The sequence below is a fragment of the Chlorocebus sabaeus genome, chromosome 6 (assembly GCF_047675955.1).
Source record: "Chlorocebus sabaeus isolate Y175 chromosome 6, mChlSab1.0.hap1, whole genome shotgun sequence".
Taxonomy (NCBI): Eukaryota; Metazoa; Chordata; class Mammalia; order Primates; family Cercopithecidae; genus Chlorocebus; species Chlorocebus sabaeus.
Window position 1 is genome coordinate 3,842,404 of NC_132909.1, and position 17,785 is coordinate 3,860,188.

The 17,785-nt window shown below is 57.3% G+C and overlaps 2 protein-coding genes and 1 pseudogene across 3 annotated transcripts; 1 reads left to right on the forward strand and 2 right to left on the reverse strand.

The window, feature by feature from the left end:
* The first annotated feature begins 83 nt into the window (after positions 1–83).
* Positions 84–2,182, forward strand: LENG9 (leukocyte receptor cluster member 9). The gene is given in 3 exon segments (XM_007998052.3): positions 84–1,360; positions 1,363–1,773; positions 1,776–2,182. Coding segments are annotated over 3 exon segments (1,437 nt in total). The 5' UTR covers positions 84–684; the 3' UTR covers positions 2,126–2,182.
* Positions 2,183–2,197: 15 nt separating this feature from the next.
* On the reverse strand, positions 2,198–3,037 carry LOC140711806 (uncharacterized; annotated as a pseudogene).
* On the reverse strand, positions 2,198–14,580 carry LENG8 (leukocyte receptor cluster member 8). Of its 2 annotated transcripts, XM_007998056.3 has the most exons (16): positions 14,455–14,580; positions 12,483–12,575; positions 11,604–11,778; positions 11,122–11,223; positions 10,252–10,362; positions 9,266–9,518; positions 8,857–8,998; positions 8,379–8,582; positions 7,701–7,979; positions 7,477–7,617; positions 7,021–7,306; positions 6,078–6,179; positions 5,924–5,992; positions 5,694–5,823; positions 5,405–5,612; positions 2,198–3,445 (listed from the first exon to the last, which is right to left on the reverse strand). In XM_007998056.3, the coding sequence occupies exons 2-16, from the start codon at positions 12,518–12,520 to the stop codon at positions 3,283–3,285; spliced, it is 2,403 nt and encodes an 800-aa protein (XP_007996247.1). In that variant the 5' UTR covers positions 12,521–12,575; positions 14,455–14,580; the 3' UTR covers positions 2,198–3,282. The 2 variants fall into 2 exon arrangements, with proteins under 2 accessions (XP_007996247.1, XP_007996245.1); XM_007998054.3 differs by lacking the exon at positions 2,198–3,445 and having other exon boundaries at positions 3,672–5,612.
* Between the last annotated feature and the right edge of the window lie 3,205 nt (positions 14,581–17,785).

Here is a 17,785-nt window from a genome sequence, read left to right on the forward strand (position 1 = left end):
TGGCCACCTGGTCAGTGGGCGGGTGCTTTTAGATGGCCACCTGGTGTGGCTTGTCTAAGCTTCTAAGTTTCTAAGTCTCTAAGTTTCTTTTTTTTTTTTTTTTGAGACGGAGTCTTGCTCTGTGGCCCAGGCTGGAGTGCAGTGGCCAGATCTCAGCTCACTGCAAGCTCCGCCTCCCGGGTTCACGCCATTCTCCTGCCTCAGCCTCCCGAGTAGCTGGGACTACAGGCGCCGGCCACCTCGCGCGGCTAGTTTTTTGTATTTTTTAGTAGAGACGGGGTTTCACCGTGTCAGCCAGGATGGTCTCGATCTCCTGACCTCGTGATCCGCCCGTCTCGGCCTCCCAAAGTGCTGGGATTACAGGCTTGAGCCACCGCGCCCGGCCCTAAGTCTCTAAGTTTCTAAGTCTATAAGTTTCTAAGCTTCTAAGTCTCTAAGTCTATAAGTTTCTAAGTCTATAAGTTTCTAAGTCTAAAAGTCTAAAGGTTTCTAAGTTTCTAAGTCTATAGGTCTCTAAGTTTCTAAAGGTTTCTAAGTTACTAAATCTATTTTCAGTCCCCTGGGCTGGGCCGGAGCGAGAGCCGCTGACGTCACTGTCGGGTGAAGCTCGGTGCCTCCAAGCGGAGCCGCCCTCCGTACGGGGTGACCTGGTCCGTGCGGCGGGCGTGCCAGCTCCCCGCACCCATGGCAGCGGCCAAAGGGCAGCCAGAGTTGCCGCAGGAAGCCCCCGCCGCGGAACCCGCGCCCCCACCGGCCTGCCGCTTCTTCCTGGAAGGCCGCTGCCGCTTTGGCGCCCGCTGCCGCCAGCCCCACCCTGGGGCGCCGGCGCCGCCTGACTGCGAGGCGCAGCCCGAGGCCGGAGCCAAGAAGCCGCCGCTGCGCACAGCCGCAGATGTCATCCAGCGCATCCGCTGGGACCCGCGCCTCCACCCCGCCGACTTCTCGGTGGGCTACGTCGACCGCTTTCTGGGCGTGCGCGAGGAGCCCTTCAGCGCCTTCTGTTGGGACGAGCCGCTGGCGGCGCTCGGGCCGGGCGTGCTGGCCGTGCCCCAGCACCGAGTGCGCTTCTTCCGCTTCCGCGGCCGCCTCGTGTGGGACCGCGCCTCGCGCACCGACCTCGTCTTCGGCTCTGGCTCCACGGCGGGACGCGGGCCCACCATCCTGGACGCGCTGGACAGCGAGGGCGCCCACGGGGCGGAGGATGGCGAGTGGACACCGGCGGTGGCAGGTCAGGAGGCCCAGGCTGCCCCCGAGCGGGGGAGCACAGGGCCACTCTGCACAGGGCACCAAGAGCCAGGCGTGGAGGAAGCCGGAGAGCTGGAGGCGGCCCAGAAGCAGGCGCTGGGCGCAGCTGCTGATTTTGAACACTGGCCCCCGCAAGAGGACGCCTCGCAGGAGTGACTGAGGCGGCACTGAAGCCAATAGCAGCCGCCAGGATCACATGGCTGTGAAGCAAGGAAGCACAGACCTTGGCAGCCCCAGGGGACTCCGCTGAGGAGACAGAAGCCGAGTGGGGTCCTGGGGCCTCGCCTGAGGACAAAGGGGCCCGCCTTAGTGTTGCAGCCCCCCCGCCAACCGCACCCCATTTTGTGGCCCTCATGGTGACCCAGCCTGGGCTACAAGCAGAAGTGACCAAGGCCCAGGAATACCTGGTCCACGTGGCCCCGCACTGCGCCGACTTCCTGGTGCCCACATAGAACCTACACCTGCCGCTGGCCCTGCTGCTACCGGCAGGCGCCGAGGAGGCGGCGGCTACCATCAGGTCTCTGAGACGACCCTCTTGGCCCTGGGGCTAAACACACCCCCTCAGCTGAGCTTTAGGGAGCTGGTCTTCCTGGGCCCTCATGTGCTCTGTGCCCCACCCTCTCCCACACTGGAAGGCATGGCACAAATGCTGAGCCAGAGGCTGGAAGCCGAGGGGCTGAGAGTGCTACAGTCTCCAGGGCAGCTGCATTGACACCTCACCGTGGCCAAGGTGCCCCATGGTTCCCAAGTCCACCTCCCCAAGCTGGAAGTCACCCTCAGCCAGGAAGTGGGCTGCCAGACCCTGCAGACACTCTGGCTGTGCCGGACCGGGAGGACACGGGGGCCTTTCCAGCCCCTGGCTGAGATCCCACTGGAGTGACACCCCCAAACCTCTGGAGGAGACAATGGATGCAAACAGCCCACACAGGAAGGACAAAGCGGGAGCGTGCGCTCTCTCTCTCTCTCTCTTTAATTTTGGTTTCTCTCAAGCTTCCAAATGGTGCTCAGTGCTCCAAGGAAAGGAAGGAAGGAAGGAAAGGGAGGGGAGAGGAGGGGAAGGGAAGGCAGAGGAGGAACATCTGGAAAAAAAGCAGCCTGACAGTCCAGCTGTTTGCAAACTCATAGCACATCCTCCAGTTACATGGCAGAAGAGGGAGGGAGGGAGGGCCAAAAAGAAAAGGGAGAGGAGGAAGAAAAATAACTTAAACACACACACAAAGAAAAGAGAAGGCAACATGACGTGAGCTGGTGATCCATGAAGGCAGGGAGGGAGGGGAACCATTTTACCTGTGCTGAACCAAGGGAGGAATGCGGGGAGGAGGGAAGGAAAGGGGAAAAAAAAATCAGAAGAGACATTGGGGCAGAGGGAGGAGGGGACACGGAGACAACTTTATACAACTTGAGACGAGGCGGCCCGGCCGGCGTGTCCTCAGTGCGGTGTGGCGGCGGAGGATCTGGTGCTGGTGGTGCTGGCACTTCAGGGTGGGGGGCCAAGGACGAGCACAGTCTCTAAGCAGCTCCCCTCACCCCAAACACGGAGGCCCCAAGGGGCTGGGAACAAGAGTCTGTGGCGAAGCAGGTGAGGCAGCAGGCGGTGGGCGGGCTTGCTGGATGCCCCCGCCGCAGGCGGGCACGGGCTGGACGGCCTGTCTTCTTTCCACTGGCCCCCCGGCATGGGATGGGCCAGGGCGCCGGGTCGGGTACCGGAGTGCAAGCTCGAAAGAGAGAGAGAGAAAACACTGAGACAGCATTAGTGGAGTGAAAGGCGGACACAGATGAGCCTGCAGACCATGCCCCCAACCCTCCGCTGCCCATCCCCTCCTCCCCAATCCCATCCCTCTGAGACAAAAAATAAAAACGTAGAAAAATCTCTGTACAGACTCCCCGGTGGGAAAACGGGGGCAGGGATGGTGGCTCTTCCTGGAGCCCACTCCCCACAAATAAATTTACAACCCAAGTCCACGGCTCAAAAACAGAATCCGCAAAGGCAGCGCTGGGGGCTGCAGCCCCTGCCCCCGCCCCCTCCTCGCTGGGTGCTCAGAAGGCTGACAGCTGCGCCAGGCTGAGGCGGCAGTCGATGCTGGAGTTGTCCGGGCCCGTGTAGGCCAGGCCCAGGGGCTCTAGGAAGGCCCGGCAGGCGGCCTCGCCCTCGAAGGCCAGCTCGGCCTGCAGGTAGGAGACTGGCAGCGCAGGGCGGAAGCTATGGAGACAAGAGGAGAAGGTGATGAGGCGGGCGGGAGGGCAGGGGAGGGCCCCACGAGCGGGGAGGCCCCCCCATTCGGGTACCCACAGGATTTCCTCAGCACAGTACCTGCTGGCTTCCCCACCCGCCTCCCAGCCTCCCCACCTCAGGGGCTTGGGGGGGCCCGGGGTGGGGTTAGTGGCCCCAGCCCCCAGCTGTGCCCCCCCTCGCCCTCACTTACCTGTGCAGGGGGCCAGGGAGGAGAGGGGACAGGCAGGGAAGGGCCCAGCGGGCTCCTCCGCTGGCTGAGGGGCAGGGGCCAGATGGAGGGAGCAACACGCGGCCAGGGATGGGGATGGCAGGGCTGCCAGGGCCACCATGGGGACCCGGCCCTCGCTGCTTCCCCTGCCCTGCATTACAGTGTCTTTGGAAAGCCAGGCACAGGGCTGCCAGCCAGCACTCACCACTGCATGCTGAAAGCAGTCACTTCTGGCTGCTGCTAAGCGACATCACTAAGCATCTAGCACGACCCAGGTCCTCAGAGCTCCCTGAACCCGCTTCCACAGGCGGTGCAGCCCTACCCTTTCCACACACACAGGAACCAAGGCACCAAGTGAGGGGCACTAAGAGCTAGAACCCGCTTCTGCTCCAAAGCCAGAGCTTCATGGAGGCCCTGGGATCAGAGTCCACGCCATCTCCCAGTCTCAGCTGGCAAGGCAGCGTCAGCCTCCTTGGGGGAAAGGTGCTGACACAATGAGGTCGATGACAGACTAGGGCCCCCCCACGAGGAGCCTCACGGCTATGTTCCCAACCAAGGCCAATTAGGCATCGATTCACCAGGACGCTCCACCACAGGACCCTGTGCAGTCGGAAGCCTGAGAGCCGCTATTCATGGGGCCCATCATGGCAGCAGACTGGGCAGCCTCCTGCCTCTAACTTCCCAAGCTGGCATGGAGCTCTGGGCACGGCCTCCCACATGCTCGTCTGCTCCTGAGACTCCTACCCTGGCTCAGCCTCTCCCTGAAGTTGGCTTAATCCACACTAGATTCCAGGATGAGTCTCCCAACCTCCAGGCTGACAACCCCTCCCTAGCTCCAAACTATGCTGTGACTATGACCTCAAACAGAGGGCCACCCGGCCAGGCACTCAAGGCCTCTCCAGTCTACTGGTCAACCTCTTCAACCAGAATTTCTCCACCTCGGTAAGACTGACCTCTGGGCCCCAGTGGCAGTGGTGGGGCTGCATACCTGGCCTCAGCACCCCTGGCCTCCACTCACTAGATGCCAAGAGCATCCCCTTGCTGTGACAACGGAAAACCTCTCTTGACATTGCCCAGCATCGCCTGGGCACCTCAATCACCAGACAGAACCGTGCGTCTAAACATCAGTCAAGCAACTGTCCCCTACCCACAGCGAGCCAAGAGCAATGTCTAGTGAACAAAGGACACTGCACGGGCACAGCCTGACCAGGGGCCTTTGGCACTGCACCCAATGTGGCCTCATCGCAGGTGTCTCCCTAAGTGTTTCTGGTGCTCTCCAAGGAGCTGCGTGGGACAGGGCCTTGTCCTGTTAGACCAGAGACTGCCTGGATGGTCTCTATGGTGGGAGCACAGCGACAAGCTGAGAAAGCAGAGACCTCAGGGTTCTGAGGAAGCCCAGAGCGAGGAGTGAACTAGGGGATCCAGGCAGGAGAGAACAGGAGGAAGAGACGCACAGACGGGGTGGAAAAGAGGCCCCAGAGGCAGTGAGCTGGGAACAGTGGGGAGGCGGGGAGGAGTGACCCGGAACACAGAGGTGGCCAAGAAGGAAAGCAAGAGGAACTGGAGAGGGGAGGGCTGAATGGAGAAAGATGGGGGAGCAAGGACCAGGAGAAGGGTCGAGGGCTGGGGGAGGCCTGTGGCCAGGAGCTGGTCTGAGAGGCGGTGTGAGGCAGAAGGATGGGAAGAGCAAGGGCAGAAGGGAGCTTGGCACCACATACGTTTTGATCATGGCTTTGAGGGCGACCTTGCGTTCCCGATCTGCAAACTTGTCCACGAGGTAGCCAGACATGCAGGGTGCATGGCAGTAGAGCCGGAAAAAGCGGTGGTAGTTGCCCAGGGCCCAGGCTGTCCTTAATGCCAAGGCGTGGGCCACGCAAGGATCTGCCTTCAGTTCTCGTGTGAGGTATGCCAGCTCCGTGGTGATGTCTAGCGCCAAGACAAAGAGGGTCAAGTCAGCAGAGCTCAACCCTGGGCACCACGGCCTCCGTCCCGGGGACTGGGCCTCACCTCCCGAGTTCTTGGTGAAGATGTAGTAGAGGATTCGGTAAGCAGTAAACTCGCCCACGTTGCCAGGCAAGTTCTCGGCGTACAGCGACTTGAGCTGCGTCTGGCACTGGTTAAACTCTTCATGGTCACCCTGCAAGGCAGAGGCACGGAGGGAGGAGAGCAGAGTGAGGGTGCTGAGGGCAGAAGCGCAGCAGGAAAGGGGCTGGGGAGGCCCCCAGAGGCCAGCTCACCTTCTCCAAGGCAATCCGGGCGTGGGTCTCATAAACCTCCACCGTGAACTCGGTGCGGATGCCCTGCACCTGGGGCCATGGGGCGAGAACAAGAGTTACAAGGAGCGGGAGGCAAGACTGGCTGAGGCCAGGACCTTCCCAGCGCGAGACTCACCGTCAGATCCTGCCGTATCGACTTCATCTGCTCGCAGGCAAATGCGTAGTCCTGCTTCTCTTTCCAGTGGGACTTGACCATGCACAGCGATTTTTTCAAAACCTAAAAAGGAAACTGAATTAGCACTCGGAGTACAGCTCAGGTCCGCTGGGCAAGGGTTTCCACTGATTTGGTAGGAGAGTTGCAACATTAAGGAAAAAAACAAAAAAAAAGGCCGGACGCAGTGGCTCACGCCTGTAATCCCAGCACTCTGGGAGGCCAAGGCAGGTGGATCATCTGAGGTCAGGAGTTTGAGACCAGCCTGGCCAACATGGTGAAACCCCGTCTCTACTGAAAATACAAAAATTAGCCAGGTGTGGTAGCGCACGCCTGTAATCCCAGCCACTTGGGAGGCTGAGGCAGGAGAATCGCGTGAAGCTGGGGAACGGAGGTTGCAGTGAGCCAAGATCACGCTACTGTACTCCAGCTTGGGCAACAGAGCAAGACTCTCTCCCCCAACAATTAAAAAAAAAAAAGAGAAAACACACACCAGACATGGGTTAAGAGTAGCCGCCCCATGCCCATGTCCCTGTAAGCACACGGCTGTTCACATGTTCCGCAGCAGAACAGTGAGGACGCAAACCCTGGAAGCGCAGCCCCCCGTGCCCCACAGCCCGCGGGCCTGGGAGAAGGCTCTGTGCTCCATCACCTAAGCCAGGGACCACGGCCCAGAGGGCAAGCGATTCGCCGGCCAAGCTGCACACCCGCCACGCAGGACCCGGGGCAGCAGTGTGCCTTCGCGCTCCCCTCAGAACGCAGACCGCCCGAGGCTTCCCTGGCCAGGCTTCCCCTGCCATACCGGAACCCCCGTGTGGCCTCTGCCACCCTCCCTGGGTCGGCTCTCCAAGTCCTGAGCCAGCAGGGCCTCACAGAGCAGAACTGCCCAGCCCAACCGGGCACTTACTGCCACAGGGCGCACGGTGGACGGGTCGGGGGCACAGGTGAGGCGCAGGTAGTGCTTGGTGATGTCAGGGCAGGTGCCCACGATCTGCAGCTCCTGCCAGTCAGGGTCGGCCCCGCTGCTCTCCAGGCTGCTCATCTGCAGCACCAGGGGCTCGAGGCGCAGACGGCGGGAGTGTCCATGCTGGAAGCGAGCTGCCCGCTTCTGCTTCTTCAGCTCGCGCTCGGGGTCCTCACACTCCAGCGCCGCCATCTTCTTTCGACTGCGCTTGGTGGAAGCCAGATCATGCCTAGGAAGGGGTGAGGGGCAGTGAGCGGGACGGGGGTCTCCAGCCACCCTACAGCCTCGCCTCTTTGGCAGCTGGCTATCCACCTGTCTAGCCCTCTTCCTCCTTCTCCCACGGGTCCCCAGTACCCTCCTCCACCCTGGCCTGTGTCTCAAGCCCCCACCCAGTCTCACCTCTTCCCACGCTGCGCTCTGCCTCGGCCCCGATCCATATGGGCCCCTCGACCGCCCCGGCCCTTAGGGGGCGGGTTCCTGCGGCCCACAGGGTGACACTCGTTTCCTGAGTAGGAACTGTCGGAGTCTGAGTGGGAGTCACTGCAGGAAGAAGCAGGAAGATCAGGCCTGAAATGCCTCCCCGCTCCCCCACACACCCCCACCCCAGCCCTGAGCCTCAGTACCTTCTGCGGAAGTGGCGGGTTGGGGACCTGGAAGAGGAGCGGGAGCGGGAGTCTGTGCTGGACGAAGAGCTGTTGTCCTTCATGAAGACGTTGCGGTTGCCAAACTTGGTGAAGCTGTTGCCCCGGGCTCGACCAGCACCTCCAGCCCCCGGCGTCCCTCGCTGGGACGGGGCACCCCCACCCCTAGTCGCTGAGCCCGCCCCTCTAGGAGGGTGAAGGCTGCTAGGAGCCTCCCAACGCTTCTTCTTAGGGCTCTCGGCCACAGGCTCCCGGGTCAGCCTGAGGATACAGCAGGACAGGGCATCACCATCCCCGCCAGACACCGGCAGGACGGCCAATACCACCTCCCTCAATCTACCAACCCACCTCCGAAAGGAAAGGCACTTACCCCGGGCGGCTCAGCTATTACAGTGCAGAAATGAGATGCAAACCCAGGTTTTCTGTGTCCAGAGGGTGCGCTTAACAACTAAGCAATGCACACCTCTCCAGCATCCATGGTCCCCACCCCACCCCACTGGCCTCCCTCCAACCAGGACTTCATTCCCCCGGGATCCAACTTTCCAGTTCATTTCTCTTTGGAGCTCCTGGTACCTGGGACCCCCAACTCTCCTACTTCCATACCCGGCCCATGCCTCGCACGGCACCGCCCTCCCACCTACGTCCCCCACCCACACTAACCCTGGCAGGGGCTCCCGGCTCCAGTCAATGGTATAGGCCGAGCCGTCCTGCAGCCGCGCCTGCAGCACCTCCTTGAGCAGCTTTTCCGTGCGGTCCTTGTCCTCCTCCGACTCACAGGCAGTGAAGCAGCGCTCCACATACTCTTTCATGTCCTGGGGCCAGTCGTCGGGCTTCCCAGACAGGTTCCCCCGGGCAGAGGACCCACTGTGGGAGGACAGATGAGGGGCTCAGTTGTAGAAAATTCCCAAACTCAGAAGACCATCCCCAGCACCACTCTGAGCTGACACACAGCGGGACACAGTCCCCATGTTTTCCTTCTATCTCCTTCAGTGCTCACAGCAACCCCTAAGGGAGGGTCCTTCTCCCCTTTCCAGAGGTGCACACTGAGGCTCGGGGTGGGCAGCTGGCCAGTGGCACTGGACCACAGATGCTGAGTGCAGTGTGTGGGGCTGTGACGGGGCAAGTGGGCAGACGTCACCTGTGGTTCTGAGCTTTCTCAGGGTTGGGCTGGGGGCCGAAGCCGCCGTGCTGGCCCTCTGCGTTGGAGCCAAAGCTCTGGGTGGTGACAGCAAAGGGTCGCTTCTGGATGTTGAACTTGAGACCTCCAGTCCCAGGGGCTGCTGTGAGGGCAGCAAAAGCTAGAGTTAGGCCCTTCCCCAGCACATCCAGAGGTCCCCAGGAGACAGTAGGATGTGGAAACGCAGGGAGGAGCGGACAGGTTCTAGAGGAGGGCCCCAGCACACATGTGCTGGTCCAAAACAGCCCCACCCCAAGCCTGGCGATCACAACCCCCAGAAATAAGGAGCAGCACACACCATATGCCTCACACCTAGGAGCTCTGTAAGGGCCCCAACCCCTCGAGCCTCCACACGGCTTTGCCGACTTACGTTTCATGCGGTTCCACAGTTGTTGGCCCTTCTTGGGCTTGGCAGGTTCAGTGTAGCTGTGTGGCCCATAGGCCTGGCCTGTGGCGGGCCCCGCCTGGCTGTGCTGTGTGGCTGGAGCTGTCCCAGGCTGAGGGCCACTGTTCAGCGTGTGAGCCCCATGCGGGGGATTTGAGGGCTGAGGGGGCTGAGCCGACGGCAGCTGCTGAGGGGGAGCCTGGTAGGACATGCTCTCATCCATGCCGGGGACTGGGGGCTGCAGAAGGAAGCAGGCGCTAAGCACGGGAGGCAGATACGGGAGCTGGCGAGTGGCACTCAGCCCTCACCATGAGGACACAGTGGTCACAGCACTCGACCCTCCTGTGACCTTCCCACACGTGCTCATTCGAGTCCTCAGTAGCTCGCTGAGGTTAACATTTGTTAACAACCCTTTTCACAGCTGACAAGGCTCCAGCTCAGAGACTAAGCAACTTCCCAGGGCCCTGAGCTACGAAGCAGCAGCTGGCAGCATCTCAATGCTGGAGTAACAGCCACCGACAACACACCCACTCCAGCGTTGCCATGTGAGCACACACACTCACGGAGCACGAGGACGAGGCCGCCATCCTTCCCGCTTCCGAGAGCGGACCGAGATGCACACGTAATTACACCTGGGTGGGCACGCTGGGATTCAAACCCAGTCCTACCTGCCTCCTATGCACTAGCCTGGCCATCCCTCCAAGCTGCACCTTAAATGCAAAACCCAACCCGTGTGCGTGACCACACTGCGGAAAAAGACGTCTTTCAACATCTCAGGTCTGGCCTTGGCTCGGCCTCAAACCCACCCTAGGTTCAAACACTATGCTTTGTCCTCCTCATTTTCAGACCAGGAGTTGCTTGGAAGGAAAAAAGCAGTTTAAGGAGCACAGGCCATTCCTCACTGACAGCTCATTCAAAAATCTATATTTCCTCTGCTTGAGCACGGCATGGGAGCTGGGCTAGGGTGTTACCTGGTTCAGAGTCCCTTGGTGCTGGGGTGCGGATGGCTGCTGGGGTGTGGCTGAGCCATAGGAGCTGGCCATCCCATACTGGGAAGGGGAGCCGTAGCTCTGGTACATGCTCTGCAAAGGTGCAGGGAGGGAGGGTTTAGTGGGAGGCCTGCCCTTTCCACTTCCCCAGCCCGCTCAGGAACTACACCAGCCATGGCCCTCTACCGATCCCTCACCCCTTTCTCTCTCCACTATATTAATGCACCACACCCTCTCATATACTAAAAAAAGAAAAACCTCTATCAATCCCGCATCTCACTTAGCTAGTTCTCAGAAAAATATAATCAACAATACTGAGTGCCAACTTTTCTAAGCACCACGACGAACAGTAAGAAGGAAAACCCACGAACTAATGAAGCTTGTGCTTGAATTACATGCCCGGCTGTAGACATCAATATATAACATATCCAGCAATAAGAATCATGAACAATAAAAAGGCAAAGAAAGGGAGAGAGACAGGCTGCAAGGCAGGAATGCTACTTTCAATCAGTGTGTCAGGTAGAGGCTCTCTGAAGGCGGCATCTGAGCAGAGACCTCCAAGAGGTGGCAACACAGGGAGCACTGCAGCCAGGGCAAAGCAAGAGTGGGCCTGGCGGGGGCGAGCATCAAGGAGGTCTCCGCTTTGATGGCCATGGCAGAATAAGCATGAGGAGAGAAGGGACCAGAACCAGGTACGTAGGACCTTGTGGCTCAAGGTGGGGACCCTGGAATGCACCTCGTGGGCAAGTAGAGGGTTTCTGAGCAGTCATCACCGCTATCTCCAGTCCATCCACCACCGGGCCCCATCCCGGCAGACTCCGCCCCGCCCCGCCCCGCCGGCTGGGCACTCACCATGGGATAGTAGTAGCTGTAGGGGTAGGCATAGTTGTACTGCTGGTACCACTGGTAGTACTGCTGCTGCTGCAAAGCTGAGGCTTCTGCCTGGGACACGTACTGTGGAGACAGAGAGGCACACGTGCTGTCAGCAGCCCAAATCCACAGGCGGCCCCCAAAGTGCAAGCCTGTTGTTTACTGGTGGGTAATTGCCAAGGGATGAAACTGGGTTCATGTATCTGCAAAGTGAGCCACCGTCTCCACCATGAGACTCACGGACGTTAGAGACCAGGGACATGGGCATGGCCTCCCTCTTCAGAACCACATCACACCCTAGATTCCTCAAGGAAACAGAACTTTTCCGTTCAGACTTAGATACCCTGGAACATCTTTTTATGTTTCCCCTCAGAGCACCCCGTCCGAATGATACAAGAGGACGCCAGACTGTCTCTCTCCCACGACCACTGGCTCAGGGTACCCCAGCCCCATGTCCTTCTCACTTGTGCACTGGCCACAGGCCCATTGCTGCTGGACTTGGCAGAGCTGCCGGCGGCTCCTGACTTGCTGATGCTGGCCAGGGCCTGGCGGGCCTTCTCCCACTCCGGGTTCTCGTGCATTGGCGTCTCCATACCATTCTCTCGGCCTGCCCCAGCCACCATGCTGTACTGAGAAGACCTGCAGAGAGAGGACCTCAAGTCACACCTGTTCTCCCCACTGTACACAGGTGGGCAAGTTGGGAGGCAAATTCCAGTCCCTGGATCCCAAATCTAACTGTTACTACCTATCTAAGCCTATGTTTTCTAATCTGTACTATGCTGATAAAGGGTTTCTGCTTCAGAGTCTTCTGGGAGGGATAAATGAGATCACCCACTTAAGGTACTTATCCCAGAGCCTGGCACACAGGAGTTGTTAAAACCAAACAAACGAAACAATTAACAGAACCCACAGAACTGAACACAGGCCCTGGCACCTCCTAGGGCTATGTCTTTCATGAATCAATGAATTCCATCTGACATCACCCCAGTCAGCAGGTTATCACACTATTTTGAGAAAAAATAAGGAATTTCCAGAAAAACAAATAAATGAGTATCTATTGAGTGTTGGGAACCTGCCTCCTAATTATACTTGCTTGAATGAATCATCACAATTCTGCAAAGCAAGCACGGTACTGCGAAAAATGAAAGCTCAAAGAGGTAAGGCTTGCCCCTCTCCACACAACCAAATGCTTCCCTCTGTGTTTGCCTCACCACCACCCCCAATCACAGGGATTGTGGCATCACTTCCCCTAAGGCCACGTGAGGTCCCACCCCAGAGGATAGCACTGGGTCTTGCTTCCTCTTTCCCTCTCGACCAGCCTCCATCCCTCTTGCCACACTAACCAATCTGTGCTACGTTGATCACCCACGTTGGCCGCCATCTGGACCTTGGGGTATAAGGGGTGGACCTCGGGAGCCAGACTGCTTTTTCACTGTCTATGAGAAAAAGAATGAGTTAGGGAGACTTAAGGGGGAGCTAAAAACATGTCACAAAGTGGGGAGGAACAGTAGATGGACTCACGAGAAGCCAAGTAGAAAATGGGAGGCTGACAGAGAAGCCACTGGGGTCAAGGATCTGAAGAGTTCTGGGTGTGGACTAAAAAGGCTGGAGTATGAGGAGAAGCCCCTGGCCACTTTGTAGTGCTCCAGGTGGAAAACGAAGGATTTGGAAACAGGGAAGCCAGAACAGACTTCCCAAAGGGAAGGAGAAGGGTCTGAAATCCATGTGAGCAAAGAGAGGGTGTGATGAAAGGTCGAGAGGGTGGGAGTGCCTCCACCAAGGGGAAAAGTTCTAAAAAAAATTCTAGGGGCCAGGTGTGGTGGCTCACGCCTGTAATCCCAGCACTTTGGGAGGCTGAGGCAGGCGGGTCACCTGAGGTCGGGAGTTCGAGACCAGCCTAACCAACATGGAGTAACCCCGTCTCTACTAAAAATACAAAATTAGCTGGGCATGGTGGCACATGCTTGTAATCCCAGCTACTAGGGAGGCTGAGGCAGGAGAATCGCTTGAACACGGGAGGCGGAGGACGGTGAGTTGAGATTGCGCTCCACTGCTCTTCAGCCTGGGCAGCAAGAGTGAAACTCTGTCTCCAAAAAAAAAAAAAAAAAAAAAAAAAAATAGAAAAAATTCTAGGGAATACGGGTTGTGAAAGGAACCTGAACCAAGAGAATGGATGTATAATGAGAAGAGTCTGAGGGAACCCTTAAGGCTGAGAGGGTGGAAAGGTTTCCGAGAACCCTAAAAAAGACAATGCCGACGTGAACCCCAACGTGAAGAAATGGGTTCTTAGCACTGAGAGACTGATTTCAAACAGGTCTCTGAAGGGCTGTAAAGAGACCGAGGTGGGAGTCCTCAGTGGGACTACCCCTGCCTGCTTCCACGGGAGGTTCCCGGAAGCAGGGGTAGGGCTGGGAGAGAAAAGGGATCACCTTGGTTGGGTGTCTGGACATAAAGCTTTGGGAATGCCAAAGAAGACCCAAAACATGTTCAAGGAATTAAGAGTGGGGTAGAGAGAACTAGAAGAAAAGTGGAGTGTCTCCGGGGCGAGGACGGCGAAGCCTAAACTCCCGAGAGGGAGTAACCGATAAGTAGGATAATGAATCCCGCAGGAGAACCGGAATTCTCCCAAGTCGACGGGATAGGAACAGAAGTCTGGAGCTGGGGAAAAGCCCTAGAAACGCAAAGGCTTAACTTAAACAGGACACAGGGCGTGAGTGGAGACGAGGGATCTGGCGGGGACACAGGAAAAGGCGCCCCCGGGCAGAACGGAGATCAGAAATAAGGTCAGGAGTTGGGGGCTGGGGAGAGGACTCCCCGACGGGTCTCAAGAACGGGGACAGGCACCAGACGTGAGGCCTGGGGTCCCGGGAGCACCTGGCCGTCCCGCAGGCTGGGCGAAGGCAAAGGAGGACGCCGGGTGGAAGAGGCCGCCCGGATCCCCAAGACTGGCCACGGAGCCACTGCCCAGGCCGCGCCTGCGCACCACCCCCCAGAAAGACTCGCTGGAGTCGCCCGTCGCCCGGGGCAACACCCGGTCAATGGAGAGTGAGGGGCGCGCCCCGGGGCCCCAAGAACTCCGAGGGAGAGGGACGGGGAGTGGAAGACTACGGCGCACGCGCGCTAGTGCCCGAACGCGCGCCCCCAGGCCCGGTGCGCAGGCGCAGTGGCTGCCCCCTGCCCCGCCACACCCTGTCGACGCTCGCGCGCGGCGTCTGCTGCTGCGACAGCCGAGAAGGCCTCGGGGCTCGCGGGACGCTAGACCGAAAGGAGATGCTATCCCCGCCCGTCTGCTCGCCCGCCGCTCCCCTTACCTACCAGGACCCTTCGCTGCAGGGACACGCCAACAACCACCCAGGCGATTACGAACACGTCCACGACACAGCTCGGCCACCCGGCTGGCTCTGGTCTTCTTTGGCTTCGACGTCCTGACCGCGGCGTCCTGACGTCACGCGGCGGCCTCGCCCCGCCTCGCTCGGCCCTGCACAGCCAATGACCGCCACGAGCTACGCTTGAGCCCGCCCTCCCGCCCACGCACTTACGCATGAGCATTTTAAGGCAGGCCGGAAGTCTGGGTGGGGACGGTGGCCCCGAGGGGACAAGTGAGGCCGCATTAGCTGTTTTTGCCTCCCACGCAGCCCCGTTTTGTTGTTGTTGTTCTCGTTCTTGGAGACAGAGTATTGCTCTTGCTCTGTCATCGCCCAGGCTGGAGTGCACTGGCGCGATCTCGGCTCACTGCAACCTCTGCCTCCCGGGTTCAAGCAATTCTCCTGCCTCAGCCTCCAAAGTAGCCGGGATTACAGGCGCGCGCCACTATACCTGGCTAATTTTTGTATATTTAGTAAAGACGGGGTTTCACCATGTTGGCCAGGCTGGTCTCGAACTCCTCACCTCGTGATCCGTCCGCCTCGGCCTCCCAAGTGCTGGGATTACGGGCGTGAGCCACCGCGCCCGGCCGCAACCTTGTTTTGACTGAGTCAGTGGGAGCCATTACTGTTCCTCCATGTACACTGGCGTGACAAGAGTTCCGGGGTTGTCCCCAGCACCGTGATGTGGAAGCCCTGGGGAGAGAATGATAAAGAAAGGGGGTGAGGAACAGCTCCCCCGGGAAGAGCGGGCTTCCCTAGTCAATGAATCTGGAAGGGCGCAGTGGAGGGGGCGCGGCGAGTTCAGATGGAGGGAGGCTGGAAGCTGGTTGGAGGGGGATGGGTGTCGCATTGGCAGGGGCGCTGGGGTGGAAGTGTGTGGGGTCACAGGTGTGTAAGGGTGGGCGTGGAGCGGACCCCCAAAGGTCACTGAGGTCAGGCTGAGACATTGGACCAAATCTGTACATAGGCATTTCTCTGAACTCCGCGCCACCTGTTTCCATCCAGGACTCGGATACAAATTATCCAGTCTGCTGCAGGGACCGGTCACTGTGTCACAGTAAGTGGTAGGATTTAAGAGGCAGTTTTCCTCCTTATTTTGTACCATTATGAATTTGTAGCTTGAAAAGCACATACCGTTTTCATAACTGTGTATTATTTTGTGAGTGCCAGCATAGATCTTTTTCCGTTATTTTACTGTGTGTGGGGCAGGGGTTGTTTTCGTTTGTTTTTGTTTGGGTTTTGTTTTTTGTTTTTTGTTTTTGTTTTGGTACCACACTTTTTGTTCCGGAATAATTTTGGATTTATTCAAAACCTTATCAAGGCCGGGCGTGGTGGCTCACACCTGTAATCCCAACACTTTGGGAGGCCGAGGTGGGTGGATCACCTGAGGTCAGGAGTTCAAGATAAGCCTGGCCTGGCCGACATGGTGCAGTCCTGTCTCTACTAAAAATACGAAAATTAACTGGGCGTGGTGACGCGTGCACCTGTAATCCCGGCTATTCGGGAGGGTGAGGCAGGAGAATCGCTTGAACCCAGGAGGCCGAGGTTGCAGTGAGCCGAGGCTACGCCACTGCACTCCAGCCTGGGCAACAAGAGTGAAACTCTTGTCTCAAAAAAAAAGAAAAGTTGCAAAGATCATATGTAGTCCAGCGTATTTTATGCCGAGTTTCATCTGATGCTGTCATCAGAAGCATCAAAAGTGCTTTGTTGCAGATACTGACAGGATGTGTTAGTGTAACTAAACCCCAGACTTTACTGGGATTTCACCTTTTCCTCCAATGTTTTCTTTACATGCCAGAGTCCAAACCAGGACCCACACTCCATTTAGCTTTCTTTTACCTGTTGTATTTAGGGCGGGTTTCTTGTAGATAGCATGTAGTTGGATCTTGCTTTTTTTTTTTTTCCCAAGCGAACAGTCTCTGCCTTTTAAAAGAGGTGTTTATAACTGTACTTATATTTTTTATGTCTTATTCTTTTAGCATTCTGTAACAGACCCAGCAATAAAATGAAATGACTGGAACTTAAATGTGAAAACTCTTTACAAGTAAGCCCACAATTAGATACATTTATCTTACATGTCAGTAAAAAAAAAAGAAAAGTTATGAAAACAGGACGAATTATATCACAAAAGAACCCCAAAATAGAAAAAATACCTAAGAAATGTGTCTAACCATGAAAAGTACTGTTCTCTTGGTGTCTTCCATGTACTTAAGTACAAAACATTGTTGCCTCTGATTAATGCACCCTGTACTTATTTTTCTGTTGTCCAGTTACATATTTGGTCGAATCCAGGGCTACGTTCATGTACCATCCAGGCAAACCAGCACCCCTCCCTTAATCCACTTCAGAATTTTACCCCAACTGTGTGATGATTTGCTCTAACAAGTCACTAGGGGGTTGCTTTTTTTTTAATCTATTATTTTATCTTTTTTTTTTTTTTTTGAGACTGCTCTGTCGCCCAGGCTGGAGTGCAGTAGCATGATGTCAGCGCACTGCAACCTCTGCCTCCCAGGTTCAAGCAATTCTTGTGCCTCAGCCTCCCAGTAGCTGGGGTTACAGGCATGCACCACCACACCCAGCTGATTTTTGTATTTTTAACAGAGATGGTTTCACAGTGTCGAGCAGGCGGGTCTCGAATTCCCAATCTCAGGTGACCCGCCCACCTCCGCCTCCCAAAGTGGTGGGATTACAGGCATGAGCCACTGCGCCTGTCCAGTAGGGCGTTGCTTCTGAACACTTATTTTAATAATCTTGGGTGGGCCAGGTGCGGTGGCTCACGCCTATAACCCTAGCACTTTGGGAGACTGAGGCAGGTGGATCACCTGAGGTCAGGAGTTCTAGACCAGCCTGGCCAACATGGCGAAACCCCGTCTCTACTAAAAATACAAAAAAAATTAGCCAGGCGTGGTGGCGCATGCCTGTAATCCCAGCTACTCCAGAGGCAGGAAACCTGAGTTGTAATCCCAGCTCTTTTACTTAACCAGCCGTATGAGTTGGAAAACTCATTATTTCCCTTCTCTTGGCTCCAGATTCCTCATCTTGCAGCTGGGATCCAGAGTTCTCACCCCAGGAGCCCAACCACAGCAAAAACCAAAACTACCTTTTTTTTTTTTTTTTTTTTTTTTTGGAGACAGGGTCTCTCATTCTGTCACCCAGGCTGGAGTGCAGTGGCGTGATCTCGATCTCAGCTCACAGCAGCTTCAACCTCCCAGGCTCAAGTGATCCTCCTGCCTCAGCTACACAGTGTGATGGTATTTTGTTATAACAACCAGCATGTAGTT